This window comes from Macaca nemestrina, chromosome 1, assembly GCF_043159975.1.
Source record: "Macaca nemestrina isolate mMacNem1 chromosome 1, mMacNem.hap1, whole genome shotgun sequence".
NCBI lineage: Eukaryota > Metazoa > Chordata > Mammalia > Primates > Cercopithecidae > Macaca > Macaca nemestrina.
In genome coordinates, this window is record NC_092125.1 from 225,666,667 (window position 1) to 225,690,036 (window position 23,370).

General features: G+C 44.7%; 1 protein-coding gene across 10 annotated transcripts in view; it reads left to right on the top strand.

Annotated features, from left to right (window-relative positions):
• The window catches only part of LOC105479209 (arginine-glutamic acid dipeptide repeats), a 466,387-nt gene that overhangs the window by 376,807 nt on the left and 66,210 nt on the right, over positions 1 to 23,370 (top strand). For 7 of the 10 annotated variants that reach the window (XM_071066820.1, XM_071066814.1, XM_011737100.2 and 4 more), the window contains one exon: positions 18,872 to 18,952. In XM_071066820.1, the coding sequence (XP_070922921.1) occupies positions 18,872 to 18,952 (81 nt within the window). Of the gene's footprint in view, positions 1 to 16,734; positions 16,889 to 17,429; positions 17,536 to 17,843; positions 18,117 to 18,871; positions 18,953 to 23,370 lie in introns of those variants that run through there. The other 3 variants (XM_011737141.3, XM_011737156.3, XM_011737136.3) reach the window with 3 other exon arrangements.

The following is a 23,370-nucleotide window of genomic DNA, read 5'->3' on the forward strand; positions in this document are numbered from 1 at the left end:
AGGCTGCACATTGCGTTGGAGATTGAATGATGAGAAACTTGTTATCCTTGCCCTCCAAGGGTTTATCATCTGAGGTCACATGATAAAGCAAAGCAGCCCCCTCACCCCCAAAAACAAAAAACCTCCCAGAACTGAAGAAAACCCTCTGCTAGCTCTTGTTATTGAATGTGTTCATAGAGTACTTACATTACTCTGGCATACTTTCTTTTTTTTTTTTTTTTTTGAGATGGAGTCTCCCTCTGTTACCCAGGCTGGAGTGCAGTGGCACAGTCTTGGCTCACTGCAACCTCCGCCTCCTGGGTTCAAGCGATTCTCCTGCCTCAGCCTCCCTGAGTAGCTGGGACTACAGGCGTGCACCACCACGCCCAGCTAATTTTTTTTTTTTTTTTTTTTTTTAGTAGAGACGAGGTTTCACCATGTTGGCCAGACTGGTCTCAAACTCTTGACTCTTGACGTCAGGTGATCCGCTGGCCTTAGCCTCCCAAAGTGCTGAGATTACAGACGTGAGCCACTGTGCCCAGCCTTTTTTTTTTTTTAAATAAGATGGAGTCTCACTCTGTTGCCAGGCTGGAGTTCAGTGGCGTGATCTCGGCTTACTGCAACCTCCGACTCCCTGGTTCAAGCGGTTCTCTTGCTTCAGCCTCCTGAGTAGCTGGGATTACAGGCATGCGCCACCACGCCCAGATAATTTTTTGTATTTTTAGTAGAGACAGAGTTTCACCGTATTGACCAGGATGGTCTCGATCTCCTGACCTCCTGTCCGCCTGCCTCGGCCTCCCAAAGTGCTAAGATTACAGGCGTGAGCCACCGTGCCTGGCCATAAACCATTTTTAGAAGGAGTTAGGCTTTACCAGACTGCCAAAGGGTCCATGGCACAAAAGAGATAAAGAACTGTGCACTCAGTGCTGGCCCCTTCCACATACCACAGATAGTTTCCAAAGTCCAAGATGACAGTTTCAATACAGTGGTTTCATGGAAGGATGCTGGATGGTGTTGGTGTTGGGCAGAGTATTACTGGCTTGGTACATGCACCATGGGTATTTTTTGTTTGTTTGTTTGTTTGTTTGAGACAGAGTTTCACTCTTGTTGCTCAGGCTGGAGTGCAATGGCACGATCTCAGCTTACTGCAACCTCTGCCTCCCAGATTGAAGCAATTCTCCTGCCTCAGCCTCCCCAGTAGCTGGGATTACAGGCTTTTGCCACCACGCCCAGCTAATTTTTTGTATTTTTAGTAGAGTTGGAGTTTCACTGTTTTGGCCAGGCTGGTCTCAAACTCTTGACCTCAGGTGATCCACCCACCTCGATCTCCCAAAGTGCTGTGATTACAGGCGTGAACCACTGTGCCCAGCTCACACCATAGGTATTTTAAATGTTGCATTAGACTCTCAGACCTGTTACTGTCCCGCATTATCCTAAGGATGCTGCTATTTCCTGTAATCCCGTTTACAGTCAGGTATCAGGGAATCCACCTGGAACTGCCAAGGGGTGTGGTTCCCAAGGGTCATCGACCTTCCTTGCTCCTCCTTTCCATCTCTGAGGGAGAAAACTTCCATTGCTTCCAGATTGTGTTTCAAAACAATGGAGAATGTTCTTGGTTTTATTACTAAGTAGTCTTGACCTCTAGCTTCATAGTTATTGTTTGCTTTGTTTCTTTAACATCTTGACATTCATTATTTTCTTCCTGGTGCTTTCTTAGGCAGTTGATTCCTCCACGCACCAGCTCCCCTGACTTGAAAGCTGCAGAGATGCATTTAGATCAGGTTTCTTGCATGCTGCCGGCTTTATCTCATTTACAGTATCGCATTTCTGTTGCCATACACTGTAGGATCTGGGCCTCCCCACAGCTTTAGAACAATTAGTAATTGAACAGGAAGTGTGTTTTTATTACAGTGGCCTTTTGATTTTGATTTTACAATCATGTAGTGTTTAGCAGAGAGCAGAGGTGGGCAAGTGGCTCTCTCAAACACATTTTTGACAGAGAGAAGTCTGTTGTTTCAGCCACTTGGCTATCTGTCAGCGGTTCTCAGACTTCCCCCTTGTGTGGGTTGCCTGGCAACCTGGGGCTGGAGCAATCAAACCGTGGCCAGTGCTTCTCCAGCCCAGATTGGGAGATGATTTATTGGTGGAACTGTAAGTACAGTAAACCCAAGCCTCAGAAATGGACCCTTTTTCTTTTTTAAACCAGGAGTTTATAGAAACCATATCAAGGCAAAAAGAGAGAGAGGGAGAATATCAGTTAGAGAGCTTTGTTGTAAACATTTTAAATAATAAAATTAGGGCCTGTAATGAGTCTGTTATTATCCAGATATGTATAAGTTAATATTTTTTTCTTAGTTGGATTATTACCTTTTTTTTTTCTTTAACTATTTTACTGGAACACTCAACATTTTAAAAGTTAGTATTTTTAAATGCTAAATTTGAGTACTTCTGATACCATCAGAGGTAAACTGAGGCCTTGGTAGAATCAGACGTAGAATCAGAGCCCAGCTCTCCCAGGTTTAATATAGTGAGCACAAAATGCTGATTGCTCTTCTCACAAGTTTTCAAAATTAGCTAAAAAATTCAGAGACCCATCTATATGGGAAATCCCTATACCTTGTGCTCCATTTTGCTGTGAACCTAAAATTGCTCTAAAAAATAAAGTTTATGAAAACATTTTGAAAATGCAAAGATTCTGCCTTACCATATGCTGTTGTAACAGATGTTTTAGTAGGTCTCTCTCTTCATATATGTATGCATCCTTTTAACTGAAAACTATCCTATAATTTTTTTCCTATACGAGTGAGATCTGGCTGGGCGCAGTGGCTCATGCCCATAATCCCAACTCTTTGGGAGGCTGAGGGAAACAGGATTGCTTGAAATCAAGAGTTCAAGACCAAGCCTGGGCAACATAGTGAGAACCCTGTCTCTACAAAAAAATATTTTAAAATTAGCTGGGCATGGTGACTGACACATACCTGTAGTCTGAACTACTTGGGAGGCTGAGCCAGGAGGATCATTTGAGCCCAGAAGCTCCATGTTACAGTGAGCTGTGATCATACCACTGCAGCCTAGGTGGCAGAGCAAGACCCTGTCTCTAAAAATAATAATAAATAATCATAAAAGTGAAATCTAACAGCTCTTGTTGAGATTTCTCCTTCATAGCATCTCAGATATCACAAATGAGAATGAAAAGGACTCTATTTCTGGGGACATACTGTATGAGGGTAGGGGGAGCAGCCTGGCTTAGCAGTAACCTGAGCATTTCTTTTTGTAAAATTTTAGAGAAATATTTTGGAACTCAAACCCCTCTGCATGCAGCCCAGTGTATCCAGCTGTGTATGTAAATGAGCTATTAGTATGTTTGTATTCCTTATAAATATACAGATCTAATCTGTTTGTGTGTGTAATTTACACACAGCTGTGTTCATGCTTCCGTATTACCAATATTTTCAGCAAGAGCGAGGTATCATGGGAGCGCTGTTGTTCCAAACAAAAACCAGCAGCATAGCCTTGTGGTGGGGCCCATTATCAGCCCCTGATCTTGGGACCCTCCCTTGGGGGACTCTCTTGAAAGTCACAGCCGCCCTGCATGGGGATAGCCATCCTGCATGGGGTAGGTGGGAGACCAGAGTACCTGTAACAGAAAATAAAACAGCCAGGCGCGGTGGCTCACACCTGTAATCCTAGCACTTTGGGAGGCCAAGGCGGGCGGATCACGAGGTCAGGAGATTGAGACCATCCTGGCTAATACAGTGAAACCCCATGTCTACTAAAAATACAAAAAAATTAGCCGGGCATGGTGGCAGGCGCCTGTAGTCCCAGCTGCTTGGGAGGCTGAGGCGGGAGAATGGCGTGAACCAGGAAGGTGGAGCTTACAGTGAGCCGAGATCGCGCCACTGCACTCCAGGGCGACAGAGCGAGACTCCGTCTCAAAAAAGGAAAAAAAAAAAAAAAGAAAAGAAAAAAAATAATGACCACCTGTTAGACAGGGATCTGCATTATGACTGAGGTTTGGCTTTTGTCATTGAAATGCTCCCTCCACCCCCACCCTGGACTACATTTCCTAAAGGGGTAATTGATTTTCCTTTCTTCTTTGAGATCATTCTTTAAATGAACAGAGTCAAATTAGGAACCCAGTCCCATGTTGTATTGTCATGAAGGGGAAACAAAATCCAGGAGCCCCTTCTCTGTCAGGAGCTGACAGAAGGCCCTGGTGCTCGTCGGGGTCTTCAGTTTCCCTTGTTTGGGAAGTGGGGCAGATGTTAAGAACTTTGGCATTTGGTCGAGTTCTTCTGGAAGACAAGTTTTACGTAATTTGAAATAACAGCCCTATGTGATTTTATTTTAGGAATTTATGATATCATTGCCCATGATTCTAACAGTATAGTTATTTTGCCTCCCTAATAGAAAACTTGGAGTGCTTTGGATGATTTAGTATTTTACAAAAAAAGAAGTTAGGATTATTCTAGACCTGTGCTTTCCAATATGGTAACCACTGGTGTCTTGTGGCGATTATTCTAGACCTGTGCTTTCCAATATGGTAACCACTGGTGTCTTGTGGCTGTTGAGCATCTGAAATGTGCTGGCCCAAGTATAGATGTGCAGTCAGTGTAAAATACACACTGATTTCAAAGACTGAGCAGGAAGAAAAAGAATGTAAAATATTTCATTACTAACTTTTATATTGATTACATGTTGAAATGATAATATTTTTGATCTATTGAGTTAAATAAAACATTTCAATTAACTTTACCTGTTTTTTTTCTTAAATATGGTTACTGGAAAAGTAAAACTTACATTTTTGGCTTATATTTCTATCGGGCAACCACTGGTCTAGATTCCTTTAATTACAGTTTTTGCAAAAGGTTTTCTCGCTAAGGATTTCCACTTTTTTGTTCCCTTGTAACTTCTGGACAATCCACATTTCTTTTTTTAGCTTATTTCTCTTTCCTCCTGTGTTGAGATCTACTTTGCCAAGGAAAGGTGAACATTTTAATGACCTACTTAGGAGCCACTTTACAGGGGCATTTATGTAGAGACTGTAGGGTGATATTGTAGGGAGGGAAAGAGCCTCCCATGCCCATTTGGGTTCTGTCATGAGTGTTGGGTTATTTTATTTATTTATTTATTTATTTGAGATTGAGTTTCGTTGTGTTGCCCAGGTTGGAGTGCAGTGGCACAATCTCGGCTCACTGCAACCTCCGCCTCCCTGGTTCAAGTGATTCTCCTGCCTCAGCCTCCCAAGGAGCTGAGACCACAGGCACACGCCACCATGCCCGGCTAATTTTTGTATTTTTAGTAGAGATGGGGTTTCACCATGTTGGCCAGGCTGGTCTCAAACTCCTGACCTTGTGATCTGCCTGCCTCAGCCTCCCAAAGTGCTGGGATTACAGGCATGAGCCGACGCACCCTGCCGTGTTGGGTTATTTTTAATTTGGGCGTAGCTGTGTGGACATAATTGGCAAGAGGCATTTGGCTGGTGCGATCTCTACATCTGTTAATGCTGCTGCTTAACTAGCCAGTTCTCATTTGACTTGAAAGTGCATTGATTGGCTGGGCGCGGTGGCTCAAACCTGTAATCCCAGCACTTTGGGAGGCCGAGACGGGCGGATCACGAGGTCAGGAGATCGAGACCATCCTGGCTAACACGGTGAAACCCCGTCTCTATTAAGAAATATAAAAAACTAGCCGGGCGAGGTGGCGGGCGCCTGTAGTCCCAGCTACTCGGGGGGCTGAGGCCGGAGAATGGCGTAAACCCGGGAGGCGGAGCTTGCAGTGAGCTGAGATCCGGCCACTGCACTCCAGCCTGGGTGACAGAGCGAGACTCCGTCTCAAAAAAAAAAAAAGAAAGTGCATTGATGCATGCTTTCTGATATTCGCCCAGTGGCAATACTTTCTGTTGGGCCTGCAATAATGAAAGGACTTCAGTGTACTCAATGTAATTATCTAGACCCAGAGGGGCATTGACAGAGATGTATCTATAGGATAGCTCAATGGGCTGTGTTAGTGGGTGCAGTTGCTTTTTAAACCACTAGCATGAGGTAATTTTCCCATTGGGCACATGGTCTTTGAATGAAAAATGGAGTAACTTTTATTTGGTATTTGAGACCTCCTGGGAAGGGTTTTGGCATACAGGTGTGTTGACAAAGGAAATCACTGGCTTTACTCTGGATGCTGAGCTGGCATCACGGAGGGGATGGCGTAGTTCCTCTAGTAGGTTTGAACTAAGAACATCTAATGGTTTTGTCAGTAGTAGTTAGATGTTAGAAACTTAACAGTGCAATGAATATATATCAAGAGATGTTGAGTCAAACTGGAGAACAGATGATGACAGGTCAAATAGCCTTGGAGGAAGACTAAGCCCAGTCACCTCCAGATACATTCTTGTACTGAGCTACTGGTTATCAAGCACCTGCTTTGTGTTATCAAGTGCTGTTCTAGGTGCTGGGGATATAATAGTGAACAAAACAAAGACCCTTTCCTCATATACTCAGTAACGTAGCCTATGTCATGTCATCTAATCATATCACATATGGTGATGGTAAGAGCCAGGCCTTAAAATGAAGCAGAGTAAGGTTATAGATAGTGACAGGCATGCAAATTGGGGAAGCATAATTGGAAGATTGCTTATTTGTTTGCTTAAATTAATAGTGACTAAGAGGTTAAAGTTTTTAGTGGTTTTAGCGATGAATCTTGTATTAGTTTCCTATCACTATGTTACACATTACCCCGATAATAAAAATTAGCCCAACTTAAAACAATGATGATCATTTATTATCTTTCACAGTTTCTGTGGGACAAGAATTTAGGAATGGCTCCACTGTGCCGCTCTGACTTGGGCTTTCCGAGGTTGTAGTCAAGTGACAGGTGGTATTTGAATCATCTTGAAGGCTTCTTCACTTACGAGTCTGGGCTAGGAAGACTCAGATGGCTGGGGACTAGAATAGCTAGGGCTTCTGTAGCATTTCTCCATCCCTGGTGGGCTAAGGCAAGCCGGACTCAGGGCTTCAAAGATACATGTCCAGAGAAGGAGAGCCCAGCAGAAGCTGCGTTGCTTTGTATGACGTGGACTTAGAAGTCACCTGGTATCATTCTGTCACATTTTGTTGGTCAAGGCAGTTACAGAGGTCTCCCCAGGCTCAGGAGAACAGAGAGACCCACCTGAAAATGAAGGAGTGTCATTATCACATTGCAAGAGCATATGGGATGGAATCTGTATTGGAGTGGCCACCTCTAGAAAATATAGTTTGTCACAAATGTAAAGATTTTGTGGGTATGTGTGGTTTGATTTGTTGGTTTAATTTCAGTTAAATGATTTATGGCTCTCATCTGTAATATGAGGGCTTCAACCAGCATAGTTCTCTAATGATTCCTTCTAGCTTTATCATTCTCTGATTCCAGTGATAGCGCAGGTGTGGCAGGAAGTGTTGAGTTGACAGCTGCTCAGCTTTTGTAGACATTTCTGGGCACATCATCAGAAGAGTCAGCTGGGACATTTAGGGGCTGTTGGACTCTTGCTGGCCTCACACACTGAAAGACCTGGCACTTCAGTCACCCGTTGTGTTATGTTTCTTTTTTTTTTTTTTGAGACGGAGTCTCGCTCTGTGGCCCAGGCTGGAGTGCAGTGGCCGGATCTCAGCTCACTGCAAGCTCCGCCTCCCGGGTTTAAGGGCCATTCTCCTGCCTCAGCCTCCCGAGTAGCTGGGACTACAGGCGCCCGCCACCTCGCCTGGCTAGTTTTTTGTATTTTTTAGTAGAAACGGGGTTTCACCGGGTTAGCCAGGATGGTCTCGATCTGCTGACCTCGTGATCCGCCCATCTCAGCCTCCCAAAGTGCTGGGATTACAGGCTTGAGCCACCGCACCCGGCCTGTGTTATGTTTCTATAGCTAATCTTAACTGGAGGCTGCTAGTGGTGGGGTGATGAAATAAAATAACGATTTGAACCAGGAGCTGCCCATTATCATGATACTCATGGACTGAGATGGGCAGAACAGCCAGGCAGGATTATATTAGATCTACCTTCCCAAGTGCTCCTTCTCATTCTCTTTGGCCTTTGGAAGGTTCGGAAAAAGAGGAGAAGAAAGGAAACAGAAAAGAGAACTCTTTGGTATTACTCCTCTGTGTCAGCTAAACAGCTGCCATATTTGACCCTAGAGAGGACTTCTTTTAGAAATGGACTGTTACTCAGGGGTCTTGGATTTGGGATCCTGTTGTAATTACCATAGAATCTTCTGGACTAGCCTGGGAAACAGGTCTTTTTTGTGTGTGCTGAAACTAGGATTTATTTCAAAGACACATGTCCAGAGAGGGAGAACCAAGTGGAAGTGGTGTTATTAAATATTAAAGGTATTTAAGACAGTTGACAAAACATATCATGCAAAACAGGATGTCTTCTTGGAAATAGTTCAGTCCTCCTCTTGTCTCTATGTAGGACCAAGAGGCTACCCTGCTTTACTACTGTTCCATTGTTAAGAGAACCAGGCACATAGAAGTTGAGACTTTGAAGATGGTAGAGGCCTGGACACCCATCTTGCACCCAGGAACACAGCAGTCCTGAGATAGGGCTAGTTACCAGTACAGGGGATGTAGTTATTTACTGGCAGAACCATGCCAGGTTGTTTGTGGGAAAATTTTCCTCATGGATATCCAGCATACAGCATATAATCTCTGACATGTGCTTTTATTTCAAGAGTTTAAGTTTGTGTATAGGTATAGGTAGACTTTCCTTTAAAGTATCTTAAGAAGTACCTTAACAAGTATCACACCCTTTATTCCTCTAAGATTGGTAGATATAAAACAGTGTGTTCTGCACTGAAAGTCCAAGTAATTAATCCTATTTTGAAATCTTATTTACATCTCCATTCTTCTTGGATAAAAAGAAACATAAATCTAACGTTGATTAGAAATTTTGTTTCCATCTACCAAACATGTATTGTGTTTTAGGGAAAACTCTAGGACCAAAAACAATACCCATGCCCAACAGTTATCATATTGCTTGGTTACAGTTTGCTAGGCACTCTGAAGATTACAAAAGACATGAAATACTCAACTCTTGCTGGAAAGGAATCCACAATTTGGTGGAAGATCTATAGACCTTTTAATGACAGAAGTGGTTATTCATTCTAGTTGTAAACAGGAATTGTTTTTCAGAGAAGGGAGAGAGAGCAGAGCGGACTCTGTAGGGATAGAGTTGAAACTGGAACACGCTTCGCACAGTGCCTCACGCTGTGCTCTTTGCACAGTGTGTTCACTAGAATGAGTGCTCAATGAATGTTAGTTGAATTGATGTGTTTGAATACGCAGAAGTGAAGAAGGGACATTCTAGATTGGGAAGAGAGAAAGGCATTGGTAAATACCCAGAGAATGGAATCAGGATGGGGTACTGCAGTAACTGACTTCACTACATGGTGGTGTAGGTGATTGGGAACCCAATTGTGGAGACTGTTAACTAGCAGACCGATAGTTTGGACGTGCTAGGAAATTGTCACAGGTCTTCAAATAAGAGGACACATTAATATACAGAATGCCCAGAATTGGAATGTTGCGGGGGAGTGATGTGGAGACACACTGAGGCCAGGGAGGAGACCAGTGCAGTCACTAGCATGACGTGGCCCTGTAGTTGGCAGAGCCCCTGCAAAAACAGGGGAGCATGCTGAACAGGAAACTCCATGAAGAATGAATCTAGAGGGCATGGTGACTGATGGAAGGAGTGGGAATGGACAGAGAGCAAGCTAGGCATTTCTTCTTGGAGAACTCTGCTGCAGCTGACAGAAATAGAGCCACAGGTAGCTAAGAGAGGGCAGGCTGGCTTGGTGAGAGAGAAGCTGGGGAGATTTGAGGTGCTAGGCCCATGAGTTTAATAGAGACGTTTTAAACTATATAAAGTAAAAAAAGTTACGGTAAACTAAAGTTAATTTATTATTGAAGAAAGGAAACATTTTAAATGTTTAGGTTAATTAAACAGTGTTTATAAGACTACAGTGGTATCCAGCAGAGGTCCCCAACCTTTTTGGAACCAGGGACCAGTTTTGTGGAAGACAGTTTTTCCATGGACTGGGGGGAAGGATGGTTTCAGGATGATTCAAGCGTGTTACATTTATTGTACACTTTATTTCTATTATTATTACATTGTAATATGCAATGAAATAATTATACAACTCCCTATAACATAGAATCAGTAGGAGCCCTGAGCTTGTTTTCCTGCAACTGGACAGTCCCATCTGAGGGTGATGGGAGACAGTGACAGATCATCAGACATTAGATTCTCAAAAAGAGCATGTAACCCAGATCCCTCACATGTGCAGTTCACAGTAGGATTCATGCTCCTATGAGAATCTCATGCCGCTGCTGATCTGACAGGAGGTAGAGCTCAGGCAGTAATTTGAGCCATGGGGAGCAGCTGTAAATACAGATGAAGCTTTGCTCACTTGCCTGCCGCTCACTTCCTGCTCTGTGGCCCAGTTCCTAACAGGCAATGGACTGGTAGTGGTTTGTACCCTGGGGACTGAAGACCCCTGTCTTAAGGTATATGCAGGAAGAAGTTTTACTTGTGCCAGTAGTAACGTAAGGGTAATAGGCCTGCACCTCAGTGGGTATTTGGAAGACAGAGGAATGCCTGGAGGGGCCTACCCAGTGTAGCACTGGGTCACCCTATGGCATGTATGGACTTTCGTGGCATGAGTTAATACACAGAACTACTTAGCAGCTCACACTCACTCTGTTACCATTGGCATGGCTTTTATTGTTAGAACTGGACTTGAATCCTGGCCCTGATGATGATTAGGTGTGGGATGGGCCAGGATATTTCATTTACCTAACCTTTAGTTTCTTTATCCCGTAGAATGGGCCCGGTGACACTTACCTTGGAGAGTGTATTGTGGCAATTAGCATACTTGTGCCACTACCACTACCACTTCCACTCTGCACAGAAACCTGAAGGCCTTGGGGAACTCAAGAAACACTGAACTATTTCAGTCAGTTCTCTGGGTTCCTGAGTTGCCGCTTTGAGGAAGATGTGGCCTATGGGTTGTCAGTGCCCAAGTTGGGATGGTGATGTCCTAAAACTACGGAGGACATTAGTCTGAATAGAAAGTGTAGGTGCAAGTCTGAGCTAGGGTAAAATGTCAATAAATAAATCATCAATAAAAATGGGATGATTATTTTAAATTATCCCAGTTGCTGAGATTTGAGAATCATCAATAAAAATGGGATGATTATTTTAAATTATCCCATTTGCTGCCTTTAAACTCTAACTAGTTTCATTAAACTATTAACTGGCTCTCCTGGAATAACACTGGTAAGTGCAAAGTGTTTTTAAAGTGGAGGCAAAAATTGGGAGCAGCCTATACTGGAAATTTTGGAAATGCTCCTCATGGCTTGCTGGCAGGTCTCCTCCCAGACAAATTGGTTATGTTGCTCTTTATTGAAAAAGTAGTGCCTTACTCCAGTCACCCTTTCATTAAAATGTTAAATATTTAAAACTAAAGCCAAATGATACATCTCAAAGCAGCATCAACAGTAAAGCTCCAGAAGGAAATGTGTTTTAGATACGGGGTGGTGGGATCTGTAACCAACAGGATGATATGGATGAAGGACAGTTCTCATCCAGTGGTTTATCAGTGAGAGCCAGCATCATGTAATACAAATGTTTGGAAAGGCTTTTTTATTTCTTCTGGCTGGCATCCGTGTTCCCTTTTTTTTTTTTTACCCTGCCCCTCCTTACCTTTAACATTTAGGATATGTCTTTTTCATCTGCTGCTCTGTGTCTTCTGTGGAGCCATGGGTCTGTTCCCCCTTACTCACTGCCTCTGTGTCTTCTGCGGGGAACTGTAGTTTGCTTACTTGCAGATCTGCCTGCTTTTCTGTCCCCTGTGAACCAGTAAGTTATTAACATAAAATTTTGTGCAGTAAACAGGGTAAAACAGAAGGAGCCATTTTCACAGTGGGAATCATTTTAATACCTACAGTGTTTTCCAAACAGTTATGTAAGAGGACTGAGTAGACGTCGCTTTTCAGAAGTCATGGTGAGTTTCTGACTGTGATACACTAGTTAAAATTCACCAGAGGGAGTTAATTTTGAAAGCTCTCAGCCAGGGGTTAATGCAGAGGTATCTTTTAGCCATTTTTGTAGCTCAGCCCCTGTCTTCTGCTCTCTTGCTACTGCAGACAGGGGTCATGTCCAGCACCTGGGATGACGCCAGAAGGAGACGTGCTGGGAGTTTCACACGTAGATAAGGGGAATTTGCACACCTTACCCTCTGAAGGGTTTACTCTCAGCCCAGTGTTCTCTATCCACACGTAGATTTTTTGGGAAACAATATCTTGGAATGCAAACACAGGCAGCAGCCACATCACACATCCCTGGTCTGCACCCTCGGCTCCATTCCTAGGCCCACCACAGCTCTGAGGCTTCCTGATTTTTTACACTCGTCTCCCTTGATCCTCCCAGCCTGGTTCAAGGACTTAGTGATATATGGTTACTTTTCCCACCTATAAGATGGGAATAGTAGTAGCCTCTGCCTCGTAAGTTGTTGTGGTGATTAAATGAGCCAGTGCGTTAGAGCCTTTAAGACAGTGGCTGGCACATTATAGCGCTCAGTGTTCACCATTTTTATTGTTCTAGGGTGGTGTTTCCCTACCTTTTTCATACCATGATGCGTGTAAAAATGCCGTTTGTACTCATCAGTAGGTTAATGGTGATGCTACTTGCACCAGGCCCACCTGCCATCCCAAGGGTGGAGAGGTGAGGATCAGTATCTAGGCAGACCAGTGAGGCAGAGGCACAAGGCTTTGGGGGACTCTGACAGGGGGTGGGCTCAAGCAATAGCACGAGGAACTTTTGAACACATTAATTTAATGCATTTTTGACCTGGTTATTTTTATTTTTATGTTATTGTTATTTTTATTCCAATATAGCTGTTTCTAAAGTGGCTATGTCTAAACAGCCATGTCAGAATTTCCTTTTTGGAACAGAGGAGCAGACTAGATCACATGGCTTCCAAGTTTGAACCTTGTGTTCTTTCCACTGTAGCAAAATTCAAAATAGAGCTTTCCAGGTTCTATTAAAACCCAAGGCTAGTAATGCTAGGTTCAGGTAACTTAACTTTTTTAAAGCCAGAAGTTAAATTTTCTCTACTGGGGAGTTGTAGGTAGGTAACTTTTGATTGTGATGTGAAATTTCAGCTCAATAGTGGAAAACTATAGCAATTTATCTTTTTTTTTTTTTTTTTTTTTTTTGAGACGGAGTCTCGCTCTGTCACCCAGGCTGGAGTGCAGTGGCCGGATCTCAGCTCACTGCAAGCTCCGCCTCCCGGGTTCACGCCATTCTCCGGCCTCAGCCTCCCGAGTAGCTGGGACTACAGGCGCCCGCCACCTCGCCCGGCTAGTTTTTTGTATTTTTTAGTAGAGACGGGGTTTCACCGTGTTAACCAGGATGGTCTCGATCTCCTGACCTCGTGATCCGCCCGTCTCGGCCTCCCAAAGTGCTGGGATTACAGGCTTGAGCCACCGCGCCCGGCCTATAGCAATTTATCTAAAAATTAGAGCACAAAATCATAAACGTAAGTTGTAACACAAAGCAACGACCTCCTTGCCATAAATAAATATATATTTATATTTGGATCTCACCTGGCTGTGGGGATACAGAAACAGAAAAGGACTTATTTTGTGTTCCCAAGGAGCAGCACATAGTTGGGTTGGTTAGGCATGAACACACCGGAGAAACAAGTGCCGGCATCCCAAGACCCTCAGTTCGTGTGTCTGAGAGTGGGCAGGCTATGAGCTAGCAAGCATAAACAGCAGAGCTGCCCAGCTCTGGCAGCAGTGGCCAAGCCAGTGACTCGCCTTCTACATTTCCTTCCTCCTTTACCCTTGGCATACTGCTATTCTAATATCTATACACTGGGAGTGATAGAAAAACTAATGGACACAGAAATAATTCATGAGGCCTTCCATTTCAGCACTGGAAATGCCCAATTTCAGCTCAACAACTACAAGACTGTTAAGAAACAGACTGTGTCCATGAACTTGCATTTAGAGGCTTATAGGGCCTGTTGATTTGTAAGTCAATAGTGTTAATTGTTAAAGTCTTAAAAACTTCAAGGTCTTCATTTGAAGAGAGGTGAATTTGTAGAGGGCAAGGAGATAACCACAACAGAAGCCTCTTTCACCTGTGCCCCTTCCAATCATTGACTACTGCGAGTGGTCGTCTTTGTTTCGATTTTCAAGGCTACTCTACATTTCTGGTAAACCACAAGGTAAAGGCTGGTCTCTGAGAAGCAGATGTTTTGCTGGTTTTGAGGCCTTGTGGCTTTCCATAGAGAAGTAACAGTACAGGCCACATGAAGCTTTTACTTCCTTTTTTTTTTTTTTTTTTTTTTTTTAAAGTGGGGCCAAGGGTGCTTTGCTCTTGATAGCATTGTATTGATATACATTGACAGCTGTGTTAGGTCTGTGTTCACCACCAGATGTCAAATTCCTATTTCTGGAAGTAATTAGTTTGAGATACCTGTGAGACGTTCAAGTTGAGTGTTCCTAGTAGACCTGGACCATAGATTTAGTCTTAGAAATACCAGTGAGAATCTCGATAGATATTTAGAACCAAAGGAACAGTGGAGATCATATGGGGAGACAATGTATATAGCAGAAAGCCCTAGGACAAAGCTTTGGGGAGACTCCAGCATTTAGAGGTTGAGTAGGAATTAGGCCAAGTGGTATGAGCAAAACCAGAAGAGTTTGGCGTCATGGAGTCAAGAGGTCAGCTCTATTAGGAGAGTTCAAAATGGACCTGTCTTTCAACAGTCCATTTCCACTGTGACCACCCTAGCCCAGGCCCTCAGCATCTCATTGTTGGTTTCACTTGTCCAGGTGCGGTGACTCACACCTGTAATCTCAACACTTTGGGAGGCCAAAGCGGGAGGATTGCTTGAGGCCAGGAGACCAGCCTGGGCAATATAGCGAGACCTCATCGTTAATAAATAAATAAATAATTTTTAAAGGAGACAAAAAATATGGTGAGCGTCAACTGCCTAGTGCTATATGGAGGGAGGCACTAGGTGTAAGATGTAATTCTTTAAGAGTCTATGGACTTTTGGGGTCAGCAGGCCTTATACAAATAAACAAATGAGAGAGTAACTGGACATCTGGTTTCATTTGGGAGCAGGAGAGATTTTGAGGTGAACCTGGAGATGCCTTACCCAGATTCTGGAGTTGAGACAGAGGTCCCAGTGTGGGCCAGTTGGCATTACTGGACGTCTGGCTGGAAAGGTGAGCAGGGCCAGGATCCTGGAGGGCCTTGAATTCAGGGCTAAGGAGTGTAAACACTGTCCTGCAGAGACCATCATGCCGTTCTTAGGTAGGGGCTAAGGGCCAGATAAGGTGGGACTCAGGACGAAATCTATGGTTTGGAAAAATTCCTTGGCAGAGACTTTTAAATGGCTGGCTGGGGGAGATGGTTAATAGGCTAGTTATTAGGAAAGAGAGAGAAAGATCTGGCCTGGGACTGCCACTAGCATGGGCAGGAAAGGAGGGCGTTGAAAGACACTTCTTAGGAAGAATACTGAGGACTTGATGATTTGATGTTGGACCCAAGAAGAGGAAAGTACAGAGTCATAGAAAATGGTAACAGAAAATAGTTACCACTGTAGTCGCCTGCCTGCATTTTACAGAGTGTGGCGGTGAAGTACGTGGATTTGAGGGGGCTTAGTTTGAATTCTGGCTTTGTCTCTGAGGAGTTGATCTAGTTACCTGTCTGTGCCTCAGCTTCCTTGTCTGTAAAATGGGGATAATAATTGTAAAGATTTCGAATTAACACATATGAGGCTTCTGGCATATAGTAGGTACTTAGTAACTATTGGTTGAATGGATGGTGTTCAAAGGATTACATCACAATAAATGGAAGAAACAGGATCTGAATTTGTCCAGCTCTACCACATTACCCTGATGTTCCAGAGTCTGCCTTTCTCACATGTTGCCTCATTGTGTAGGCCTCTTTTACTGGACCTACTAGATGTCACTTGGCATCAAGCCCACGTTTAGATTGCATGGTCCTGGTGTTCCACAGCCTGGCTCACTCCAGATTGCCCGCTCCAAGTCTGTATAGACTCTGTCTCCCATAACCCACCTCCCGTTCTCCACCTCTGACCTTCGCGGAGGGCCCGGTCACCAAGTCACCTCCCACCTCTGCAGTAGCTGCCCACCCCTCATGATCTGGCTGATGTCACTGCCTTGGTGAAGGCATTCTGAACTACTACAGACTACTGCAGTCTAGCCTTCTTGGGTCCCTTGCTGCACTGATGAGCTGTACCTCACTTCTTTATGCTTGGCCAGATAACATCTCAGAATGTTCTGTAATGACTTCACACATATTTATCTTACCTGCAAAAATGAATCACAGTTGAATAAAGGTCCATGGCAACCTTTATTATCTTCCTAGACCCCAGCTAGGTGCTCAGTAAATACCTGAATACTTTAAGAATGGATTAAGAAGCAGGAATTCTGATGACTGCTGAGGTGTGGAGTGTGCCAGTAGTTCAGGTCCTCATCTCATACCTGAACTGTGTCACCGGCTTCTTTAACTGGTCTGTCCCTAATCTACACTTAGGCCACACTACCACTGGCACAGTCCTCATCCACTCTTTTCATGGAAAGCTCCAGCTTCAGCCTCTCTGCCAGCCTACAATTAGTAACTCTTCCATGCAGCCTGAAGGGCTCTCTGCAACCCGATCCTTGCCTGCCTCTTTCGTCTTATCTGCTGGCACTCCATTCTGCACACCCTGTCCTCCTTGCAGTTCCCAGAATGTTCTCTGTGCCTTTTCCTGGCTGACTTCTGCTGGAAGCCCTGCTGGAGCCCACCTGGCAGGCTCACGTTCTTCCTTGTCACTTCCTCTAAGACATCAGCAAGCAGAGTAAGTTGCTTCCTCTTCCTAGCTCCACCCACCACCCTTTGTTCCTCTGCTGCTTTTCTTGCAGGCCCTAGGACTGGTTTGTTTACCTGTCTGCCTTCCTGGGCAGACTGCAGCTCCTTGAGGGCAGGGCCATCTTTCCGCGCCGTCTCTCCCGGTGATATGCTGTGTGCACGCAGCGTAGGATGCCTGTTGATCATATAAACGATACTTTTGTCAAGTAACAAAGGTCACTCCTCCTCACACTAGAGGAGAGCTTGCTGCTTTCTTGTGCCTTGACAGATTTTCCCTTCGAACTGTATGAATTATATTGAAAATTGACAATGATGAGTCATATCTCAGCAAGGGTGAAAATCAAAAACGCAAAGCCTCCACTATTGGAATAGGAGGTTGCAGACTGGTCTTAAAGGCTAAGTCTGGCCCTTCACTGAATCCTCCTGGCGGGTCTCAAACACAGGGAGTGGGAGGGACCCTCTGCCCGGTGGGCAGGTGATTTATTGGCTGGGAAGCTTCCGCGGTGATTTAGTTGTGAAGCGGCGCCCGGGGAAGTGCAGGCTAATGCCTGGGCCGGGAGGGAGCGGCTGCCCACAATCGCGGGCCGGAAGGGACCACGGGGGGCGTCGGGGCCAGCCCCCCATTTCGCAGCTGAGGTGGGGCGGGGGCGGAGGGCATGCGGCCGCGGTGCTGCAGACCTCGTCCATCCGGAACGTGGGCTGGAGACCCAGCAGCCTGGGAAGGGCCCCAGCCCCGTGGGCGCCCTATCCCCAAGCTTGCTGCGGTAGGGAGGAAGTTTCTGTGCTTTGCTGCCTTGATGTTCTCCTGTCGGAAGGAGGACACAGATTCCAGCGCTGGCTGCCCTGGAGGCTCCGGCCGTGGAGTGGGGGTCGGGCCGGGGGCGGGGCCGGGGCCGGAGCGCCGGGCCCCGGCGGGCGGGCAGGAGGGCGGCGGCGATCCAGGCCGCCTTTTGCAGCCGCCCGCGGCCGCGCCGGGCTCTGCGCGCCGCGCTCTTGCCTCCTCCCCCGTCGGCGGCGGCCCCAGCCCCGCGCCCCCCGGGCCCCGCGCCGCGCGGCCCCGCCGCGGTCACACGCCGAGCCACCCGCGGCCGCCTCCGCCCTGCGCTTTGTGGAGCCGGAGCCCAGTGACAGGCGGCGGCCTCTTGCTGCCCGAGACCCCAGGCGCTTACCTGTGGCTGCTGGGGTCGGCCGCGAGGGACCAGGCTGGGAGCCCTGAGGTGGGGGCTCGGAGCCAGGAGCTGCCCCCACCGGGGCGGGGAGGAGTGCTCGGGAGGCATGGGACAAAGTGAAAGTCTCCGGGCTGGGGTTGGGGGCGAGTCTGAGACTGCTGCGAAAATGGATGGGGGCGGCGAGTGGCGTCCGGAGGGCGGAAGGGGTGCTGGTTATTCTCTGGTGGCTCGGAGTGGCTTTTAATGACGGCCGGCGGGGCCGGCCGGCTGGGTTTCGGGTTCCCGGTGGGCTTCCGCGATACTGGTGCCTTCCGGTGCCTCCTGGCAAATTCTTTGGATTAAGGAAAGCGGCCTTTAACCCCCTAGGGTCTCCTTCTGGAGAAGAGTCACCAGGTTTGGTTCTGTTCCCCCTTTCTGCTCGACACTTCTGGGAAGCTTGGTTCTCCGGTGGGAAAGCAGTTGTGTTTTATTAAAACATGGAGCATATTTATACATTCGTGCACCAGAATGTGCCTGGTGGCAGAGGGGACAGATTGCTTCTTAGCCTTAGACGCAGGACGTCCTTCTCTTAAACGTGCTGCCCTGCCTGGTGGGTGGGATTGGGGTTGTGATGAAGATAGTTGGGGCCTGCCCTGGCCAGTGGGTCCCAGCTGAGCTGCTGACATGCTCTCCCAACCTCGTCAGTATTCCCTAGCCGAGACTTTTTTTGTGGTTGTTATTTTGCTGATTGTAGATATCTTTGCTTTGCTGACATCCTGTTTTGTTTTTGGTTTTTACATCCCATTTGTTTCTTTTTATCACAGAAACGCTTCGTTAAGGGACTCAGGCAGTACGGGAAGAACTTCTTCAGAATTAGAAAGGAGCTGCTTCCCAATAAGGAAACAGTGAGTACAATTGGACTTTATGTAACTTGATTTTTTCCTCTTTGCTCCTGCTGCCTCTCCACATTTGATCTTATGAAATGGTTTCCTTTAACCCTGCGCTGTGCTCAGACTCAGAGAAATTCTGGCCTCCAGAATTTCTCCGTTCTACTCTCTTGACTTTTTCATTTGAGTTCATGGTTTTAGATAGTAAAGTGACAGACTATGCTTATCTGCCTGAAGAACATAGACTTCTGTTGTAACTCTAAGAACAGAAAGGTCTTTGGGAACAGAGGGTTAGTTGTGGGGGAAGGATTGTTGGAGAGTTAACATCTAATTTTAAACACAGTGGCTGAAATAGGAAATAGCATTTATCACTAGTTTGAATTTGGTAATTGGCAGAAGTCATCAACCACACTAGAGGTTTGTAGCTTATTATACTTTGAGTTCTGTGGAGATTTTTTCCATTTTTAAGTGTGTTTTGAAGAGGAGTTTTAACTCTTTAATATTCTAGCCCTAAAAGTTTGCACTTTCCACTGGACGGATACACAAGGGGATCTTGTAAATTGCTTAAATGGAGCTTTACGAAAAATTACTTTGTATTTCACAAAGCTGGGGGTCAGAACTGACAAATATGCTCCGTAAACGTGAGGTGGAAGGATTTGCTGAGGAAAATGCAGAGTAAAATCATATGAAGAGAGTGCTGGGAAGTTCATTCTCATTTCCCTGTAGTTGCCTCCCTCCTCATGTCCTTCCTTGGTGGTGTAGAGGCAGATGAAGAGAGAGTCTTTCCTCTGGCTAGGCCACAGGATAGGGCAGATGGGATGGAGTTGGACTAGCCACTGTCCAGTCTCTGAGGGTGAAGGGAGGACTCAGTAACGAGAAACACTCTTCAGGACTTTGGGAGAAGTGATCCATGTTTAATCTGCCTAGACATTGAGCTGCTTTTTTAGGGAGTTAGGTGGGAGATGGATGGAAGAATATCTACTATAAAAGTGTGTGGGGAATTTGGGTTTTTTGGCTTAGTTTTTTAAATGGGGTGTTGTTTACTGACTTCTTGTTTAATTCCGTCTTTTTTAAAAAATGAGCTGTTTTTCTGGACACTTTTACTGTATAGCACCTCAAGGACAGTGATAACTCATGGGGAAGAAGGGTTTTGTGATTTCAAGTATAGTCTTGTATATATAAATGGATGGTTTGCATCAGTCAATGACAGTTAAATTTAAGTATTATGCATCTCATATGCTAGGATGGATCATATTGAGAATGGTAAAAAACAGAGAGAGAAACCTGTTTATAAGCATTAAACTAAGATGTATTATGAAGCCAATCTATATAATCAACTTATTTCTTACCCTTCCCAGAACAGGTTAGAGTTATTTAATATGGAATATTGAGATACATATTGTAAGTTTTCTGGGGATTTCAGTGACTTGAAGTTTGATATGATTAAAAATTAAAATGCCTTTGCCCAAGTGTAGGAAGTTTGGTATGGCTGAGTGAAAAAGAGATCACTGAGTAGATTTCTCTTGATCGCTGGATTGTAGCCTCTCAAGTTCTGTCTGTGCTCCGCTAAAAGTTGCAAACTGTGAAGAATTTGATACAGAAATCTCTTCACAATTATTTAATCTTTCTGTTTCAAAAAATAAACTTATAATTGCAGGATTAAGCATTAAATCTAAAATCTGCCCCATTTGGCATTTGGAAATGCTGGGTAATTTTATATAGTGTTTTATCTCCGTAGTGGAAGCAGATGTGAGTAACCTTTAACCTAGGTAAGCTCTTCTACTCTTTCTTTTTGCTCTTGATTGCCCCTTCTTATTGATGATGTGTGACTCAGTAAATAAATAGCCTTTTTTCTCCTTCAGAGACATTGTTAGTACACCAACCTTTTGAGCTAGTTCTCTGATTGTCTTTTCCACTAGCCTCTTTCCTGAGACCTTTCCCCATCACTCTTCGGCCTTCACAGTTTCCCACCCTGTAGCTCTTCTCCCTTCTCTGGCACCCAGCAGTCTTCCTATTTCCAAAGTCTTCATCAGTCACCATCATTGGAACTAATGAGACAGTTGTTTGCAGCAATGGAGGATTTATTTTGCCTGACATTTGCTAAATATTCATAGTGTCCTTGCTGTCTTTCGCATTGCACTGGAGGAGTTTGGTAGTAGGGTAAATCTGTAAGTATTATAATGAGCTGGGAGAGGCACTCATCTTGTATTTTCTTATTTTCTCTAGTTATCAACATAGCCAAGCTAATCATTCACAGCCCACAGGGAGGGGAGGGCAGAGGTCATTTTTTACTTTTTGCTGCTGAAGATGAGATTTGCATGTACCAGTGTTGTTGATTCAAAACTTGCTGGGTAGAATTCTTATGGTCATGCCCCTTTTTATAGCAAATTCCTCTAATCTAGGTACTTTTCACATTCTCTCTTTTTTTTTCAAATGAGACAAGATCTAGCTCTCTTGCCCTGGCTGGTCTCAAACTCCTGGGCTCAAGTGATCCTCCCCCGAATAGCTGGGATTACAGGTACGTGCTACCATGCCTGGCTTACATTTTCTTCCGTCTACCAGAATTATTAACTCATTTCTTTGCTGTTCTCAAGTGACTTGAAACTTCAGAAGGGTGTCAGCATCCAAAAGAACATGCCTCATTGGGCATTGGTGCGAGGATCAGCAGACCTGTATTCTATTCTTGGCCTTACTGGTAACTATAGTACTTGATGATCTCTTTTTAACTGTGTAGTCTCCCTCGAGCTGTTCATTGGAGAGCTCAGGTCAAATCTTGACAACACTGGGAAGTTATTTTCTGTAAAACGGTGTTTCTTTGCATGAGAGTTGTGTAGGTGCTGCGGTATTTATAAAATGCCTGTACATCATTACTTGTTGCAGTGCCTGAGAGCAAAATGATGATTCTTGCCTCCTCTGCTACATACTTGCTCTGAGACCTTAGGCAGTTCATTCATCCCCTCTGTCCTTTAATTCCTGTGTTTGTAAAATGGGGTGATAATTCCTATCCTTTTGATTATTTTGAGAATTTAAATGAGATGTTTGTAAAGAGTGCATAAAAATACTTGGAAATGATTATTCTTCCTATCTGCCTTAAATACTACATAAGGTGGTAGCTAAATGCTTTTAAGAGTACAGTACTTTCTGCTTGTAAATATACTGAGCCTGTATAAGAAGAAGTTACCTGTTTTTCATTAATCTGTCTTGCCAAAAACTTGGGAGGGCAGCGCCTAGTTAACAACCTCCGTCTTGAAGCTTTGTTGAGACTCTCATTCGTACCAGTTCATTCATGCGGTTATAGCAGAGAAGGGTTCCTGGTGGGCATAGACGTAAACAGCTTCCCTAGCTCTTTTGGTTTCTGGTGTTTATTACACAGGAGCTAAATCTGGCTTTTCTCTGAACACTGCTGCCCACTGAAGTGGGAATAGTGGCTGTGATTACGGAAAACCCAACTGTTTATAGAGGCTTAGTTGAATGGGTATTACGTGTTAAACTCAGGGTACCCAAGAGAATAACTACAAGTCAAGTCTTTTAGTATCACGGTTGTGCAAATATCCTGTAGTTTATTCTTCTTTTCCCCATTCTCTCTTTCTCTATAACCATTTTCCTCCCCCTCAATATGCTTATAAAGTATATAATTAGTAAGTGAAATGTAGTCAGGAATATGGGTGGAGCATATTAGATTCACCTTGACTGTATACCTCTTCTCTCTCAAGCCACCGTGTGTCATAAACCACATCAGAGTCTTAGGTGTTAGTATATTTGTGTAAGTCACAGAGCGTCTGGTGTCTGAACTTTTGGGAGGACAGTGGATAACTAGGCCTCTTGATTCTGCTTTGAGCCCTGCCACTTACTGTTGGGTAGATGGATGGTACGTGACCTTTGATGTTAAGGTAATGCCTGAAAAAGTCGGAGGCCTGATAGAGAATCTTAATTACCTAAAGGTGAATCCATGTTATGAATAGCACAAAATCATGGATGATCCAAAAATAATTTTTTGTTTGATTTGTCTATACATTGCAGTTTTCTTCAAAATCGTGAGATAATTATTCAAGCGATGGTGACATATCTCTTCTCTGAGGACATGTCTGTTATTTGAACCAAAGACTTTTTGTGTCTGGCACCTGGATGATTGTCCCTTGAATCCTGGCCTTTGTTTATAGCTGTGTCTCCTATTACTTAGACAAATTCAGCTGGCGCTGGATCGGAGTCCAGGAGCACTTCCTCAGTGACCTGCCATTGCTTGTCTCCAACGCAACTAAGATTGGTGAGAAGACAATTTGATCTGCCCTAGCTTGGTAGTAAAGAGGTATTCCCAAAGTGTTAGCCTCTGGAGGGAGATGGAAAGTGAAAGGGGACATGCTTTGGCTGTCCTTCTCATCTCTTTCTTTTTATTTTTGAGCACCTAGCCCAGTAAAGATTAAGTTTTGTGTCATTTG